At 43.9% G+C, this 19,549-nt stretch overlaps 1 protein-coding gene across 1 annotated transcript in view; it reads right to left on the reverse strand.

The window, feature by feature from the left end:
* Positions 1-1,057, reverse strand: part of LOC124673085 (putative inorganic phosphate transporter 1-13) — a 2,783-nt gene extending 1,726 nt beyond the window's left edge. Inside the window, exons 1-2 of the mRNA XM_047209215.1 lie at positions 557-1,057; positions 6-172 (exon numbers count right to left, since the gene is read on the reverse strand). Coding sequence (XP_047065171.1) covers positions 6-172; positions 557-1,057 — 668 coding nt within the window. The remainder of the gene's footprint in view (positions 1-5; positions 173-556) is intronic.
* Between the last annotated feature and the right edge of the window lie 18,492 nt (positions 1,058-19,549).

Raw genomic sequence — 19,549 nt, forward strand, 5'->3', positions numbered from 1 at the left:
TGTACCGTGCCGTCTCCGGCATCTGCATGCGCCAGTAGTAGGTGAGCAGCGCCGGAATGGCGCCGATCATCAGGACGATGCGCCAGACGTAGTCAACGTCATTGGGCGATGCTTTCTCGAAGGCTTTTGATGTGATCATGCCGACAATCCCAGCAGCAAGGTTGCCAAAACCCTTGAAGTAAGTATTTGAAACAAAAAACTAATCAAATTGGGTAAAGTAAACATTTCCTCTATTCGAAAATACAGTGAGATCTTTTGCCGGTATTATGTTATAGTACATGTTTTGAAACTTTCCTCGTGCTATATCTAACACTCTCTCTTCTTCATATTAATTATCATTGACTTAGTACATCTTTGATCCTAATAAATCCACGACAACTAATATGAAAAGGGGGAGTATCTAGCAAATATAGTAGGGCATAGTAACTAGCAATTCATTATTTGTCGAAGTTCTAAAAGTCTAACAACATGGTATAAAAAAATCATTCATGGGGAATTAGTACTAAATCACAATTCACAATAAAGTAAGAATACAAACGACGGACGGCATACATACTTGCATGGCGAAGACGGCGGCGATGAATGCGCCGCGGGTTTTCTTATTGGCATACTCAGACATGATGGTGGCGGAGAGCGGGTAGTCGCCGCCGATGCTGACGCCGAGCCAGAACCGGAAGAAGCAGAGGACGGTCACCACGCTTTTGCCGGTACGCTTGCTGAAGGAGAAGCCGGAGGCGAGGGAGCAGACGACCATGAGGATCAGTGTGTAGCCATAGATGCGCTTCCGGCCCATCTTGTCTCCGAGCCAGCCGAAGACGAGCTGCCCAGGGACGGTGCCGCAGAGCGCGATGACGCTGATGGCGGCGGAGACCCCGCGAGGCGGCTGGCCACCATAGTACCTATGGCCGATGACGTCGACGACTAGGGAGATGGAGAAGAGATCGTAGGCGTCGGTGAAGAAGCCCATGCCGGCGATGGCGATCGCCGTGAAGTGGTACCACTGCGTCCGTGCCACATCAAGGGCTTGCAGCACCCTCGGCTGCTGGTTGCCAGCCATGGTGGTGATGCTTCCGTTGCTCGCACTGCGATGCTCCGAGCTAGCTGCTTCGTTCCATCGCTTTGCTTTTATATCCTTGATTCCTTGACCAGATCCGCACGGTTGCTTTCAGACAATTAATCATTAAGAGCATCTCTACTCGTCTCCCCACAGAGCCCCCTACGGCCACTTTTTTTCATCCGGATGGCGAAAAACAGCCCAGTCAGGCCCCCGGTTCCTCGTTTTGGTCCGGATTTGAGCCTATTTTCGTCCGGACTCCCCATGCCATCCTCGGTTTCCCGGGGTCTCCCGGGGACTCCGGATGAAGCTAAACCAACCGCCCACGCCCACGTGTCTCCTCTTTCGTCCGGATTCCCCGAGCCATCCTCTTTTTCCCCGAGAAACGCCGCTTGGGGAGCACATGACTGGGAAACTACTCCTCCCCACGCCAAATCTTCCTCCAATCCGGACGAAAATTTCGCCGGATTTGGACGTGGGTAGCGCCAACGAGTGGGGATGCTCTAAGAACTTGGTTTTACATATGGTTTGTTCTCTTAAGCCAGTCGAGTGTCATCTCCTATGTGGCAAATGTGGCACTACACCCTTGTCTCTTTGTTTATGTTGTTCTCCGGCACCAATATGATTTAAGCATGCATTTCACTGCCATGCATCTTTGAATGTTAAATCCAGCCATGCACCTAAAAAAATCAATCAATAACCAATGATGTTCAGGGTTTGTATTAGTACCGAAACTATTTCAGAGCTCACTGAAATAATTGAATTTGTTTTAAAATATAGTAGTATAGCTTAGCTCTTTCAAACCGTTCGAAGTTTTAATAAACTTAACTAGTGCATCAATTTAACATGGTATTAGATCCAGAAGGTCTTAAGTTTAAGCCCCAGCTAATGCACTATTTAATCTACTTTAAATAGTTGCGGTCTCAGTCAACCAGCCTAGAGGTGGGTGGGGTGGAGGGGGGTAAAATATGTAGCCTAACTCCACCAGTTCAGAGTTTTGGGATAATTGGCTAGCGCATCAATCATCAATTCAATAATTTGCAACAATCATTTACCAATATTTGGTTTAAATTTTATGTGTTGCTGCTAGTACACATAATATGTGAGCAAGTGCGGCGCTTCGGAATTAGAGCTCCAATGAGCACAATTTTCTTGGGAAAAGCAATCAAATATAGTGTATTTGAAAGTTTCACAAAATAGAGAAGTTTTTGCTAAACATTAGGCAGTGTCTCAAGCATCACAAAAAATCACAATTTGTTGCTTTAAATAATAAAACAGACTCAATTTTAGTCTTCATGTTTGTCTTTTTTTTGTAGATCACAGATTAAAAGACATTTCGATGGAAATTTAGACTTACATATTAATTTTTATGTACTCACATATTTTTCACTTTCATTTTCAAATTTAATGGTGTTTTTTTTGCAGCTCGAGCTCTGTTCCGATTTTTCGATGCACAACTTCACTCGATCTCATACTTCTTTCGGTCCTCCCAAGTCTATTGGAAGTTGTTTCCATGCTTCCTCGACACTGCTGCTCTAGCTCGTGGTCTCACCCTTTCACTCAAAATACAACACTACTTCAAGAGCAATCAGAGGATATGATAATGGACAGTGAAAACATAAATTTGGTTTTGAGATACCACGGTATACTACTATTCTAGTTAATGCAATAATATAGCTTTGTCGCTAAGGAATATATCAATATCAAGTAGATACTAATTACACAATCGAGGAAACAACATAAGGGTGCTGCCAATAAGAATGGAACACTGCTTCTCTCTGTTGGATGCTTGCCCACAAATTGGCAAAACCACGCTTCCCATTTCCATCTTGGCGAGGGCTCCTTAGTTGGTTTGTCTGATCAATCGATAGACAACTTCATCGTATCGGAAGAAGCCTGATGGTGGTATTCGAGGCATCGAGGATGCACATAACCAAAACAACGAAAAAAATCACGGAGGGAAAAAAATAAGAATTAAAAAAATATCCCTAGGAGTATATTGCTGAAATATTTCAAAAATACTTTGCTCTCAAACACGACCTAAGCTATTAGATGATGAAGAATTGTACTCCCTCCATTCACAATCAAGTATAGTTTAAGGTTATGTTGTAAGTCAAACTTTATCAAGTTTAACCAACTTCATACAAAAATATCTTAATTTATAATGCCAAATCAATATCACAAAATGGCATTGTATAAATGTAGATTCATAACATACTAATTTCAGTCTCCAAAAAGTATAGTAATTTGATGTCAAATTTACTGCTGACGTTCCTATGAATTAGTCTTTTTTTTTACGTAGGACAAAATCTAAAACTACACTTATTTGTGACGTAGGGAGTTAGAGGTGAAATGGTGGAACGGAAGGGGGGAGGAGGGATCAGGCGTTCAGGCTTAGAGGCTAATCAAATTGGTGCGGAAGCCCATTAGTTGCAGTTTTAGTGTAAGTGTGTAACTATAGTGGAAGTTATAATCCAATGTTTCATGTAAGTATGAAGTTACATGAGACTGGTCGGATGTTGATTGGAATTATTTTTCGAGAATGTAATTTTTTCCTACGAGAATATTGGTCGGAAAGATACAAAAGTGACGGCCGGGAGGTATGGAAATTTCATAACTTTCAAATAGAAACTCCCTGCAATGTGCGTTTCACCAAGTACGATGATTCAGTAAAGTAGTCCGACGAAGCTGGCAGGAAATTTGCTCAGTCGTCGTTACGTACAAGCTAGTCTTGGACGGCAGGAATAAACTGCTGCAAGTCTTTTAATTAAACCTGCCGCGAAATTATTGATGCATCTCGTGACTAGAATATCCCCAAGATGATGAGAGATTAAACGCGTCTCCGAGAATATCCTCCGGATCAGATGCAGATTCCATTTATGCTTAAGACTGATATATCCAAATGTCGCAGTATCGTTGACTGCACGTAGTAAAGCACGCACTAAGGATAAGGAGACAATGTGGAATTTCACAACCTACCTGTGGTGCAGGATTGCTGGGTCTCGGGAGGCAGGGATCCTTTAGGCCATCTCCAATAGAGATATCTAAATGCAAAAGATTTATCCGTTTTGATCTTTTCGGATAAAAGTAGCACCCAATGGGTACCCTAAATCCAAAAAAATGGATGGTCATAAAGTCCGGAACGATCCTAAGCTGTCCCAAATCTGGGCGGCCTTTGCGTCTGCCCAGATGGCTCAGGACGGCTCAGCACGGCCGTTTCTATCCACCCAGCCTCACACATTCTCTCTCCTTTGTCTTCTTTTTCCCGTGGAGATGACCGGCACGGCCACCGAATTTTGGCTGGCCTGGCCAACTGCCATCGTCGCCCTCGCATGGAGTCCCCCGTCGCGGACTCCTCATTTTTTCATCCATGCCGGAAGTTGCTGCTTCTAAAAGGAGCTCCGGCCGCAAACCTCGTCGACGGTGACGCGCAAAAGGGTGCGGACACGGACGCCGGCCGCGTGAGCCACGCTTCCGCGAGCACGGTCGCCGGTCGCGCAGGCACGGGCGCCGGCCGCGTCGGCCACGGGCGGGGGCGGAGCCGGATGCGCCGGCCATGGGCGGGGGCAGAGCTGGCCGTACGTGGCTCGACACCGGCCGCGCGAGCCACGGGCGGGCACGAGCGGCGACGAGCGGGGGCGGAGCTAGACGTGTGATACGTCTCAAACGTATCTATAATTTCTTATGTTCCATGCTACTTTTATGATGATACTCACATGTTTTATACACACTTTATGTCATTATTACGCATTTTCCGGCACTAACCTATTGACGAGATGCCGAAGAGCCGGTTCTGTTGTTCTCGCTGTTTTTGGTTTCAGAAATCCTACAAAGGAAATATTCTCGGAATTGGACGAAATCAACGCCCATGGTCTTATTTTTCCACGAAGCTTCCGGAAGACCGAAGGGATTACGAAGTGGGGCGACGAGGCGCCGCCACCATAGGGCCGCGTGGCCCGGGTGGGGCCCGCGCCGCCCTATGGTGTGGGGCCCCGCGCCGCCTCCAACCCTGCCCTTCCGCCTACTTAAAGCCTTCGTCGCGAAAACCCCAGTACCGAGAGCCACGATACGGAAAACCTTCCAGAGACTCCGCCGCCGCCAATCCCATCTCGGGGGATTCAGGAGATCGCCTCCGGCACCCTGCCGGAGAGGGGAATCATGTCCCGGAGGACTCTTCATCACCATGATCGCCTCCGGATTGATGTGTGAGTAGTTCATCCTTGGACTATGGGTCCATAGCAGTAGCTAGATGGTTGTCTTCTCTTCATTGTGCTATCATGTTAGATCTTGTGAGATGCCTATCATGATCAAGATCATCTATTTGTAATGCTACATGTTGTGTTTGTTGGGATCCGATGAATATGGAATACTATGTCAAGTTGATTATCAATCTATCATATATGTGTTGTTTATGTTCTTGCATGCTCTCCGTTGCTAGTAGAGGCTCTGGCCAAGTTGATACTTGTAACTCCAAGAGGGAGTATTTATGCTCGATAGTGGATTCATGCCTCCATTGAATCTGGGACAGTGACAGAAAGTTCTAAGGTTGTGGATGTGCTGTTGCCACTAGGGATAAAACATCAATGCTTTGTCTAAGGATATTTGTGTTGATTACATTACGCACCATACTTAATGCAATTGTCTGTTGTTTGCAACTTAATACTGGAAGGGGTTCGGACGATAATCTGAAGGTGGACTTTTTAGGCATAGATGCATGCTGGATAGCGGTCTATGTACTTTGTCGTAATGCCCTGATTAAATCTCATAGTAGTCATCATGATATGTATGTGCATTGTTATGCCCTCTCTATTTGTCAATTGCCCAACTATAATTTGTTCACCCAACATGTCATTTATCTTATGGGAGAGACACCACTAGTGTACTGTGGACCCCGGTCCATTCTTTTACATCTGAAATACAATCTACTGCAAACTCTGTTCTTTACTGTTCTTCGCAAACAAACATCATTTTCCACACCATACGTTTAATCCTTTGTTTACAGCAAGCCAGTGAGATTGACAACCTCACTGTTAAGTTGGGGCAAAGTATTGTGATTGTGTTGTGCAGGTTCCACGTTGGCGCCGGAATCCTTGGTATTGCGCCTCACTACACTCCATCACCAACAACCTTCACGTGTTCCTTGACTCCTACTGGTTCGATAACCTTGGTATCATACTGAGGGAAAACTCGCTGCTTTACGCATCACACCTTCCTCTTGGGGTTCCCAACAGACGTGTGTCAACACGCCAACAACAAGGATTTTTCCGGCGCCGTTGCCGAGGAGATCAAGACACGCTGCAAGGGGAGTCTCCCACATCCAATCTCTTTACTTTGCTTTTGTCTTGCTTTGTTTTATTTTATTTACTGCTTTGTTTGCTCTTTATATCAAAAATACAAAAAAAAATAGTTACTAGCTTTACTTTATTTACTGTCTTGTTTGCGTTCTCCATATTAAAAACAAGAAAATTAGTTACTTGCATTTACTTTTTTTAGTTTGCTTTATTTACTACTGCTAAAATGGGTACTCCAGAGATTACTAAGTTGTGTGACTTCACTAGCACAAATAATAATGATTTTCTATGCACACCTATTGCTCCACCTGCTACTACAGCAGAATTTTTTGAAATTAAACCTGCTTTACTAAATCTTGTTATGAGAGAGCAATTTGCTGGTGTTAGTTCTGATGATGCTGCTGCCCATCTTAATAATTTTTTTGAACTTTGTGAAATGCAGAAGTATAAGGATGTAGATGGTGACATTATAAAATTAAAATTGTTTCCTTTCTCCTTAAGAGGAAGAGCTAAAGATTGGTTGCTATCTTTGCCTAAGAATAGTATTAATTCATGGACTAAATGTAAGGATGCTTTCATTGGTAGATATTATCCTCCCGCTAAAATTATATCTTTGAGAAGTAGCATAATGAATTTTAAGCAATTAGATAATGAACATGTTGCCCAAGCGTGGGAAAGAATGAAATCTTTGGTGAAGAATTGCCCTACCCATGGACTAACTATTTGGATGATCATCCAAACCTTCTATGCAGGATTGAATTTTTCTTCGCGGAACCTATTGGATTCAGCAGCTGGAGGTACTTTTATGTCCATCACCTTAGGCGTGGCAACAAAGCTTCTTGATAATATGATGATAAATTACTCTGAATGGCACACGGAAAGAGCTCCACAAGGTAAGAAGGTAAATTTTATTGAAGAAACCTCCTCCTTGAGTGATAAGATTGATGCTATTATGTCTATGCTTGTGAATGGTAGATCTAATGTTGATCCTAATAATGTTCCTCAAGAAGAGCATGTTGATGTGAACTTCATTAAAAGTAATAATTTCAACAATAATGTTTATAGGAATAATTCTGGTAACAACTATAGGCCATATCCTTCTAATAATGGTAATGGTTATGGTAATTCTTACAACAATAATAGGAGTGTATCCCCTGGTCTTGAAGCCATGCTTAAAGAATTTATTAGTACACAAACTGCTTTTAACAAATCTGTTGAAGAAAAGCTTGGTAAAATTGATGTTCTTGCTTCTAAGGTTGATAGTCTTGCCTCTGATGTTGATCTTTTAAAATTGAAAGTTATGCCTAATGAAGATAAATATATTAAGTCATTTGCTACAGAAAACGCCATGCAAGTTAGAATTAATGAGAATATTAGATTGATGGCTGAATTGCATGCTAGGTGAGAAAGAGAAGAAAAACTAGCTAAAGAGAATAATGTAGCCAAAGTTTGGATTATTACCACCACTAGTAATGATAATGCTTCACATGTTGCTAAACCTCCTACTATCAATGGTAAAATAATTGGTGTTGGCAATGTTTCTACTCCTAGTGCAAAGCGTGCAAAATTGCCTGAAACTGCTGAAATTGCTAAAACTGCTGAAACTGTTTGTGATAATGCTGAAATTTTTCAAAATATTGGGGACAATGATCCCATTGCTTTAGATCATAATGGTTTAGATTTTGATGATTGTCACATCTCTGAAGTTATTAATTTCTTACAAAAACTTGCTAGAAGTCCCAATGCTAGTGTTATAAATTTGGCCTTTACAAAACATATTACAAATGCTCTCATAAAGCTAGAGAGGAGAAACTAAAACTTGAAATTCTATTCCTAGGAAGTTGGAAGATGGTTGGGAGCCCATCATTAAGATGAAGGTCAATGATTTTAATTGTAATGCTTTATGTGATCTTGGTGCAAGTATTTCTGTTATGCCTGATATGCTTGACTTGCCACCATTGAAAAATTGTTATTTAGATGTTAATCTTGCTGATAATGCTATAAAGAAACCTTTGGGGAGGATTGATAATGTTCGCATTATGGTTAACAATAACCTTGTCCCGGTTGATTTTGTTGTCTTGGATATTGAATGCAATGCATCTTGTCCCATTATACTGGGAAGACCTTTTCTTCGAACTGTTGGTGCTATCATTGATATGAAGGAAGGTAATATTAAGTATCAATTTCCTCTCAAGAAAGGTATGGAACACTTCCCTAGAAAGAGAATGAAGTTAACTTTTGATTTTATTATTAGAACAAATTATGATGTTGATGCTTCATCTCTCGACAATACTTGATTCACACTTTCTGCGCCTAGCTGAAAGGCGTTAAAGAAAAGCGCTTATGGGAGACAACCCATTATTTTACTTCTGCACTTTTGTTTTATATTTGAGTCTTGGAAGTTATTACTACTGTAGCAACCTCTCCTTATCTTTATTTTATTGCATTGTTGAGCCAAGTAAAGTCTTTGATAGTAAAGCCAATACTAGATTTGGATTACTGCGCAGAAACAGATTTCTTACTGTCACGAAATTGAGCAGCCCCTTCTGTAGGTAACTCCGAAAAATCTTCCAATTTACGTGCGTGATCCTCATATATGTACGCAACTTTCATTCAATTTGAGCATTTTCATCTGAGCAAGTTAAGTGCCCCAGAAAAATTCGTCTTTACGGACTGTTCTGTTTTGACAGATTCTGCCTTTTATTTTGCATTGCCTGTTTTGCTATGTTTGATGGATTTCTTTGTTCCATTAACTTTCAGTAGCTTTGTGCAATGTCCAGAAGTGTTAAGAATGATTATGTCACCTCTGAATATATGAATTTTCGATTATGCACTAACCCTCTAATGAGTTTGTTTTGAGTTTGGTGTGGAGGAAGTTTTGAAGGGTCAAGAGAGGAGGATGATACAATATGATCAAGAAGACTGAAAAGTCTAAGCTTGGGGATGCCCCCGTGGTTCATCCCTGCATATTTTAAGAAGACTCAAGCATCTAAGCTTGGGGATGCCCAAGGCATCTCTTCTTCATCGACAACTTATCAGGTCACCTCTAGTGAAACTATATTTTTATTCCGTCACATCTTATGTGCTTTACTTGGAGCGTATGTTTGTTTTTGTTTTTGTTTTTGTTTGAATAAAATCGGATCCTAGCATTCCTTGTGTGGGAGAGAGACACGCTCCGCTGTTGCATATGAACACATGTGTTCTTAGCTTTACTTTTAATGTTCATGGCGAAGGTTGAAACTGCTTCGTTCATCATTATATGGTTGGAAACAGAAAATGCTTCATGTGGTAATTGGTATAATGTCTTGAATAATTTGATACTTGGAAATTGTTGTGCTCATATAGATCATGTTTAAGCTCTTGCATCATGTACTTTGTACCTATTAATGAAGAACTACATAGAGCTTGTTAAAATTTGGTTTGCATGATTGGTCTCTCTAGAGTCTAGATATTTTCTAGTGAGGTGTTTGAACAACAAGGAGACAATGTAGAGTCTTATAATGCTTGCAATATGTTCTTATGTAAGTTTTGTTGTACTGTTTTATACTTGAGTTTGCTTCAAACAACCTTGCTAGCCTAAGCCTTGTATTGAGAGGGATTACTTCTCGTGCATCCAAATCCTTGAGCCAAAAACTATGCCATTTTTGTCCACCATACCTATCTACTACATGGTATTTCTCTCCCATTCCAAAGTAAATTACTTGAGTGCTACCTTTAAAATTCTATTCTTTGTCTTTACAATATATAGCTCATGGGAAAATAGCCTTAAAACTATTGTGGTATTGAATATGTATGTGTCTTATTTCTTATAAGTTGCTTGTTGAGCGGTAACCATGTTTCTGGGGACGCCACCAACTATAACACCTTTGTTGAATATCATATGAGTTGCTATGCATGTTCGTCTTGTCTGAAGTAAGGGTGATTTATCATGATCAAATGGTTTGAGTATGACTATTGTTAGAGAAGAACATTGGGCCGCTAACTAAAACAATGAATCATGGTGGAAGTTTCAGTTTTGGACATCAATCCTCAAATCTCTTATGAGAATATTATCTGTTGTTGAATGCTTATGCATTAAAGAGGAGTCCATTATCTGTTGTCTATGTTGTCCCGGTATGGATGTCTAAGTTGAGAATAATCAAAAGCGAGAAATCCAATGCGAACTTTCTCCTTAGACCTTTGTACAGGCGACATAGAGGTACCCCTTTGTGACACTTGGTTGAAACATATGTTATGCAATGATAACCCATGTAAATCCAAGCTAATTAGGACAAGGTGAGCACTATTGGTAATCTATGCATGAGGCTTGCAACTTATAGGATGTCTTATACATAACACATATGATTTATTACTACCGTTGATAAAATTGTTTCTATGTTTTCAAAATGAAAAGCTCTAGCACAAAAATAGTAATCCATGCTTCCCTCTGCGAAGGGCCTATCTTTTACTTTTTGTTGAGTCAGTTTACCTACTTCTTTCTATCTTAGAAGCAAACACTTGTGTGAACTGTGTGCATTGATTCTTACATGTTTACCTATTGCACTTGTTATATTACTTTGTGTTGACAATTATCCATGAGATAAACATGTTGAAGTTGAAAGCAACTCGCTGAAACTTATATCTTCCTTTGTGTTGCTTCAAAGCTTTCTACTAAGAATTTATTGCTTTATGAGTTAACTCTTATGCAAGTCTTACCGATGCTTGTCTTGAAAGTACTATTCATGAAAAGTCTTTGCTATATGATTCGAGTTGTTTATTCATTGTATTTACCATTGCTTCGAATCACCGCATTCATCTCATATGCTTTACAATAGTATTGATCAAGATTATGATAGCATGTCACTTCAGAAATTATCCTTGTTATCGTTTACCTACTCGAGGGCGAGTAGGAACTAAGCTTGGGGATGCTTGATACGTCTCAAACGTATCTATAATTTCTTATGTTCCATGCTACTTTTATGATGATACTCACATGTTTTATACACACTTTATGTCATTATTATGCATTTTCCGGCACTAACCTATTGACGAGATGCCGAAGAGCCGATTGCTATTTTCTCGCTGTTTTTGGTTTCATAAATCCTACAAAGGAAATATTCTCGGAATTGGACGAAATCAACGCCCGGGGTCTTATTTTTCCACGAAGCTTCCAGAAGACCGAAGGGATTACGAAGTGGGGCGACGAGGCGCCGCCACCATAGGGCCGCGCGGCCTGGGTGGGGCCCGCGCCGCCCGATGGTGTGGGGCCCCCGTGCCGCCTCCAACCCTGCCCTTCCACCTACTTAAAGCCTTCGTCGCGAAAACCCCAGTACCGAGAGCCACGATACGGAAAACCTTCCAGAGACGCCGCCGCCGCCAATCCCATCTCGGGGGATTCAGGAGATCGCCTCCGACACCCTGCCGAAGAGGGGAATCATCTCCCAGAGGACTCGTCATCACCATGATCGCCTCCGGATTGATGTGTGAGTAGTTCATCCTTGGACTATGGGTCCATAGCAGTAGCTAGATCGTTGTCTTCTCCTCATTTTGCTATCATGTTAGATCTTGTGAGCTGCCTATCATGATCAAGATTATCTATTTGTAATGCTACATGTTGTGTTTGTTGGGATCGGATGAATATGGAATACTATGTCAAGTTGATTATCAATCTATCATATATGTGTTGTTTATGTTCTTGCATGCTCTCCATTGCTAGTAGAGGCTCTGGCCAAGTTGATACTTGTAACTCCAAGAGGGAGTATTTATGCTCGATAGTGGGTTCATGCCTCCATTGAATGTGGGACAGTGACAGAAAGTTCTAAGGTTGTGGATGTGCTGTTGCCACTAGGGATAAAACATCAATGCTTTGGCTAAGGATATTTGTGTTGATTACATTACGCACCATACTTAATGCAATTGTCTGTTGTTTGCAACTTAATACTGGAAGGGGTTCGGACGATAACCTGAAGGTGGACTTCTTAGGCATAGATGCATGCTGGATAGCGCTCTATGTACTTTGTCGTAATGCCCTGATTAAATCTCATATTAGTCATCGTGATATGTATGTGCATTGTTATGCCCTCTCTATTTTTCAATTGCCCAACTGTAATTTGTTCACCCAACATGCCATTTATCTTATGGGAGAGACACCACTAGTGAACTGTGGACGCCGGTCCATTCTTTTACATCTGAAATACAATCTACTGCAAACTCTGTTCTTTACTGTTCTTCGCAAACAAACATCATTTTCCACACCATACGTTTAATCCTTTGTTTACAGCAAGCCGGTGAGATTGACAACCTCACTGTTAAGTTGGGGCAAAGTATTGTGATTGTGTTGTGCAGGTTCCACGTTGGCGCCGGAATCCCTAGTGTTGCGCCGCACTACACTCCATCACCAACAACCTTCACGTGTTCCTTGACTCCTACTGGTTCGATAACCTTGGTTTCATACTGAGGAAAAACTCGCTGCTGTACGCATCACACCTTCCTCTTGGGGTTCCCAACAGACGTTTGTCAACACGCCAACAACAACGTGCCCGCCTCGACGCCGGCCGCGCGAGCCACCGGCGGGCGGGGGCGGATTTGGCCGTGAGCGCCTCGACGCCAGCCGCGCGAGCCATGCGCGGGCACGGGCAGGGGCGGAGCCGGCCGCGTCGGCCACGGGAGAGGGCAGAGCTGGCCGTTCCCGCCTCAACGCCGGACGCGCGAGCGCCGGGCCGGCACGGGCGCCGGTCGCTCGCCACGCCACAGCGAGCACGGTCGCCGGCCACGCGAGCCACGGGCGGGGCGGAGCTCGCTATGCGCGCCTCGACACGGTCGGGGATGGAGCTCGCCTTGTGCGCCTCGATGCGGCCGTGGCCGGAGCTCGCCGTGCATTTCGTTGGGGAACTAGTACTAGGGGATTTTTAGCAAGAGAAAAAAAAAGAGAAAGAAGAAGAAGGTGCTGAATTTGGATCGCACCATTAGGGAGAAAAATGGGTCATGGCCGTCCGCCCTTATCCGCGTGTCCAGATTGTAACGGCCCAGGATCATACCCCTATTAGATTTGCCTGTTCTTTTTCTTTTGTGCATCATCATCGCATGTGTATCATATCATCCATGTTTTACTAAATAAAATTATTTTATAAAGCCAAAATAATTTGTTTTCTCTCCCTCCACCTCTGCATTCAAAATTCAAATTTGCTTGAAGTATTTTAAACCCGTTTATAAAATAGTTTTGAAAAGAAAAGAGAAAGAGTTTTTAAAAGAAAACCCCTTCCCCTTTTTCCTGGCCTCCCTTCCTTCCTGGCCCGATCAGCTCAGCAAGGCCCAAGGCTAGCAAACCACCTCGCTAGCCCAGTCCTCGCCACGTCCCATACCCCTTCATCCCTCTCCTCTTTCTTTTCCCTTTCGTCCTGGACAACGACAGGAGAGGCACGCACATGGTGTGAGTGCCTGTGGTCCTCCCCAGCACCATCGAGCACCACCACTCCACCTGCTCCCTCCCCCTCCCTTTTTAATCCCTCTTCTGCTCCCTCCGAACCCTAGCCTTTCTTCCTCCCTTGCACCGCCACCATCTTTCTCTTCCCTTAGTTCGTTTTCCCCTTTCTCTGTTCTCTGTGAGGAAACGAGCAACACACCGCACCACCTCGCCATGGCGCCACCGCTGCAGGTCGCCCCTCGCCGAGCTGAAGCCACCAAAAGATGTGCCTCTTCGTCCTCTCTCTCCTCACCAAAGGAATCGACCTGGGGACGCTCCAATCGTCTCCAAATTCGCCGATACCCAACTCCGACCGCCGGTGTCTTCTTGAATTACCGGCCGCCTCTGTGCGACTTCGCCGTATCTGAGTACATCCACACACTCCTGGTATCCTCCTCTTCCTCCCGAACCTCTCTTTCATCTCCCTCCTCATCTGGTTTGTTCCACCGATGGTGACGGCCGTTTCTCCCCGCAGGTGGTCGTCACCGGCGTCACTCCGGTGGCTCCCCGGTCCAAGCATGGCCACCATCAGGTTCCCCACGTTGAGGCGCATCCCCGACGCCAACATCCCCGTCCTAGTACGCTGTGAATCACCAGACTGAAACTTGACCTGAGTCTCCGCCATGGACGGCCGCGTGCAAGATCGTCTTCCTGTTTCGCCTTGCATATCATATCATGATCATGTCGATTCTTTTGCCGTTGTAGTAAGATTTGCATCCGTTGTTTGTCCAACATTTGCTTCTTTCCGGATAGGATCGCGAAGTGGTGTGGTGAGATACGCCAAGTTCTCCGGATGTTCCTCGACAAGCTATAACAGACAAGCATTTCCCATACTTCTGCCTCTGCAGAAGTCGCTCACCTGTTTTATTTTGCCTTCTCCCTCATGCTATCCTTAAGTTGCGTTCTTGTCACGTGTCCCTTCCACTTGTTACCTCAAACAGCCTATATTGCATCCACCAACCTCCTACAGCTTTGTTTGGTTACCGGGTCTGCCTTGCGAGTCGTAGTGCATGCTAGTGTTGTTTTATCTCGTTACTGTTATTGCCATCTTATCGGGTTATTGATGTCTACGCACGCTTCTATTCCTGTAGACAGTGTTGGGCCTCCAAGAGCAGAGGTTTGTAGAACAGCAACTATTTTCCCTTAAGTAAATCACCCAAGGTTTATCGAACTCAGGGAGGTAGAGGTCAAAGATATCCCTCTCAAGCAACCCTGCAATTAAGATACAAGAAGTCTCTTGTGTCCCCAACACACCTAATACACTTGTCAGATGTATAGGTGCACTAGTTCGGCGAAGAGATAGTGAAATACAAGTAATATGGATGATTATAAGTAGTAATTGCAATCTGAAATAAAAATGGCAGCAAGCGAACATGTAGCAGAACTTGTTGGAAACGGTGTTTCAATGCTTAGAAACAAGGCCTAGGGATCATACTTTCACTAGTAGACACTCTCAACAATGATCACATAATTGATTAAATAAATGCTACTCTCAAACACTCTCTTGTTGGATAACAAACACCATTCATTGTGTAGGGCTGCAAAAGCACACCTCAAGCCGGAGTAAACAAGCTCCACAACGTCATAAAGGAATCACACATGATGCGCACACAGTCACCATCACACCGCGGAGAGTGACTCCAGAGTTCATATTAAAGTAACCTCTAGAGTGCATAATAGACAAGAGTAACATCTACATATTCAACTAGATTACAAAGCTCATGATCACATAAAGATCACACAATGGGAGAGAGATGAACCACATAGCTACCGGTAGTGCCCTCAGCCTCGGGGGAGAACTACTCCCTCCTCATCATGGGAGTCAGCAACGGCGATGAGGATGGTGGTGGTGTCGATGGAGATGACTCTGGGGGTAATTCCCCGTCCCGGCGGCGTGCCGGAACAGAGATTCTGTCCCCCCGAAACTTGGCTTCGCGATGGCGGCGGCTACGTAACTTTCCGTGGAATATGACTGATATCTTTAGGGTTTTCGCATCTGGAAGAATATATAGGCGGAAGGGCGGCCTCGGAGGGGCCCTAGGGTGCCCTACCCACCTGGTGGCGCGGCCAGGGGTGGGCCCGCGCCCCCCTATGGTGTGGGAGCCCCTTGGCCCCCCTCTGGCCCTTCTCTGGCTCTCTGGGTCCGTCTCGGCAAAATATTGACTTCTGTCTTCGTGGGGTCCAATTCCGAGAATATTTCCTGTGTAGAATTTCTGAAACCAAAAACAGCAGAAAACAGGAACTGACGCTTCGGCATCTTGTTAATAGGTTAGTCCTAGAAAATGCATAAAAATGATATAAAGTATGAGTAAAACATGTAGGTATTGTCATAAAACTAGCATGGAACATAAGAAATTATAGATACGTTGGAGAAGTATCAGTTATCTGTTGGGGAATCATGACACATGGTTTATGGATATATTTGTTGGAGATAATCATGCTTTACTTATTGTTAACAACTAAAATGGTAAGCAGAGGCATCTGTGAGCCCCTTTGCGAAAGCATCGGAACTTTGACTCACTAATGTCCCCTAGGACCCGAGTTCTTGTTATCTGTTCCAAGACTGAGCGTTCTAACCACACGTGGGTATGTTTTTGGGTCTCCCCTCGACCACTGCCGGAATCTACAGCTTTGTTCAGTGGCCACAACTAGTTTGCAATGTTTTACCATTTGTTTTTGCGTGCATGCCAGCCTGTTACTTCTTTATCTTTGGGAAGCCCCTGGGTGCCTTGTATCCCTTGTTTCGGGTATGCACGTATAGGTGCGGCACGTGCGTTTATCGCATGCTGAAGCGGGTCATTCGCCCCAGTGTGTGTTTTGACCCTCTGAGGCCGTCCTCGCAACAGCTAAGTCCGCTTCGGAGATTCGGCCGGACTTCGATTCGGGTTCAACTTAGTTAGGTGGCTTCCTGGACATTGTTATCGTGAAGGAGAGTGCGAGTCGTGATATCCACCTATCGCAAGTGGGTTGATCGTGCGTGTGGGCACATTTGGCCACCCCTGCAGGGTTACATCTTATCGATAAGCTGTGTCCGCGGTTATGGACGACTTGGAACTGTATGACTCGACCATAGATAACTTACACTTGTTGTTCATTAATAATAACTTGCGTAGTAAGTTAGCACAACTTCAATAATAAATGGTTAAAACTTGTCAACCGTGTGAGTGCCCTTGTAAGTACTTCCTTGCGAGGGGGAACACATCGGCTGTGTTATGTTTGCAGAGTATAGAACTGTTAGTTGTGCGCTCTCTCACCTTCTCTGATAGACGACTGTTGTAGAGTGTCTCTATAGGTTTTTTTAGTGGTTGCGCGTTGCCGCTTAACCCCACCATATTGCCTATGACTTTCCTCTTGTGTCCTCTAAGTCCCATGCGTGGCTCAAGTATAAAGGACGACTGGTTGACGAATGCTTATACGTCTTGAAGTCTTGTTAAGTACGAACCCGTACTTATTGCTGCTTCTTTGGGACATAACCGGGCAGGTATGCATATATGTTCGACGAAGATGACGTTAGCAAGATTACCCTTCCGGCTTGGCCTGGGTAGGGTTATGGACGCCATTGGTTATCTTCAGGACTCTTAGTCCAATTTGTATCTTGTCCGTACTCGGACATATTTGGTCTTTTGTATGATTTGGATCTTTGTATTATATATTTGTATCTTGACACGTTGGAGTCATTATTGTAATATATATGTTTCTTCTGGGCTCTATTGTAAACATGTTGTAATGTTACTGCCCGTGTTAGTTCCTCCGGCATCACGTGTGTAATCTGTCGTGCATGTTGTGACGGAGGGCGTCTTTGGATCGATATCGTGCGGATTTCGGCGGGTTCGCTAGGATCCTCATGGTACCGGTTCCGGGGCGTCACACAGATGATGACCCAAACAGTTAAAACCGGACATCCAAACGCGTCAATTTAGATCCCCATTGAAGATGCCCTTATCAGAGGAAACAAGGTCAAACTTGATTGGACGAGTTATGTCTAGAGTCGATCGAGTGTGATTTAATCTCGCGTATTCGTGTTTTTCTTTGTTCATTTGCGGAATATTATACCGCACCATCTCACATACTAGAGTATAGCTTTAAAGACAATATATAAGCACCGAAAGTGTGCAATAAAATTATTGTAGTTATAAAGACAAGCTATACCATTAGATCGGGCTAAATCCACTTGTTTATATTGCAACTCACAAAGAATGATTTCAATCCTCAATTGTAGCATCCTGAAAAACAAAGATAATATGCAAAAGATGCTTCAATAAAAAAATTGATGTAAAGACAGGAGAAATATTGATAATGGAACTATGTTATTATGGAATAGGCTATGTGCATCGACTGATGCAGAGGCCGGAGCATGCTCCCATTTCGAAAAAAATGAAACTATGTGACTAGACTCTTATCACATTCTACAACTTTCCTTAAAATGATAAATCACATCTTCCTAGTATTAGTGGAAAGCTTATATTTTTCTAGAAAAAAAGAGACAATCAATAATGAATTTCTCTCCCATTTTATTTCACAACACATTTTTTGATAATATCATTGACGAGAAGCACATCTCCACCAACACTGCAGCAGGGGTCAAAATTTGCCATTCCTTCACCCGGCATGTTAAAGGTAGGAACATGAAATTATTCGAAGAATAAATCTAAGAAGTGATTCTTTTTTTGTTGAGAAACACAGACAATGAAAGACGCTCACACATACGCGCACACACTCACTTCTATGAACGCACGCACGCAGCCCATATGAGCACCTCCAAGAGAGTGCATCGAAGAACTGATCCGGCGGGTCTTGAGATTGACGAAGTCATCACAGGCGCCTCGCTATCGATGGGAACATCGCCTCCCACTGAAGAATATTCCGCCTTATGAGACACCAAAGTGTCAAATCTAGGAAAATTCATAAGCGTGTATACCCTTTCGTTTTAGGGTTTTCTCTTCCTCTTGCGACACGGCGGGAGTCCACCATATCAGCGGCGGCGGAGTGATTCTCTCTCCGATCGACGTCGAATTGACCGGGAGAGTAAGGCGTGATGGAGACGGCGGGTGTAGGGGATCCTCGGGACCCCAGATCCACGCAGGGAAAAACCGTTGAGGAGGAGACAGAGGCGATTAGGAAGACGGCGGGTGCGCCGGGAATAAAGGGGGTGACTACGGTGTCTGGAGAGGAACGGGAGGAAGTCAAACTCCCGGAATCGAAGGAGGATATAGAGTCAATGCTGAAACGCCTAGAAATTACGGCGGAAGAAGATGATGCGGTTGATCTCTCGGGATTAATCGAGCAGAATCGCTCCTCGTTGAAGTGGGCGGTGATCATAAGGGTGTGCCTGAAAACTCCTTTCAGTCACACGGCTTTCTACCAGAAGATGCAGGTAGCCTGGGCGGTTGCCCAGGAAGTTTCTTTCAGAGATCTAGATGAATTCACCTTCATTGCGCAGTTTAAGTGTTTGGGTGATTGGAAGACAACTATGCACGGAGGTCCATGGCTGTTTAGGCGTAATGCTGTGGTAATCGAAGAATATGATGGTCTTGTTAACACAGAGACAATTGCTCTTGACTCTATTCGAGTATGGGTTCGTATCATGGGTCTACCGGAGCTGGTTCATAACGATGGTCTACCGGAGCTGGTTCATAACGATGCTGCTGCTAGGGCAATGGCTAGTAAGATGGGGGAAGTTCTGGGTGTGGATCTGGGGATGAAAGGAGCTCACTACGTCAAATTTGTGAGAGTTTATATGAGAATCAAGCTGATAAAACCTCT

This window comes from Lolium rigidum, chromosome 7 (assembly GCF_022539505.1).
Source record: "Lolium rigidum isolate FL_2022 chromosome 7, APGP_CSIRO_Lrig_0.1, whole genome shotgun sequence".
In the NCBI taxonomy this organism is placed as follows: domain Eukaryota; kingdom Viridiplantae; phylum Streptophyta; class Magnoliopsida; order Poales; family Poaceae; genus Lolium; species Lolium rigidum.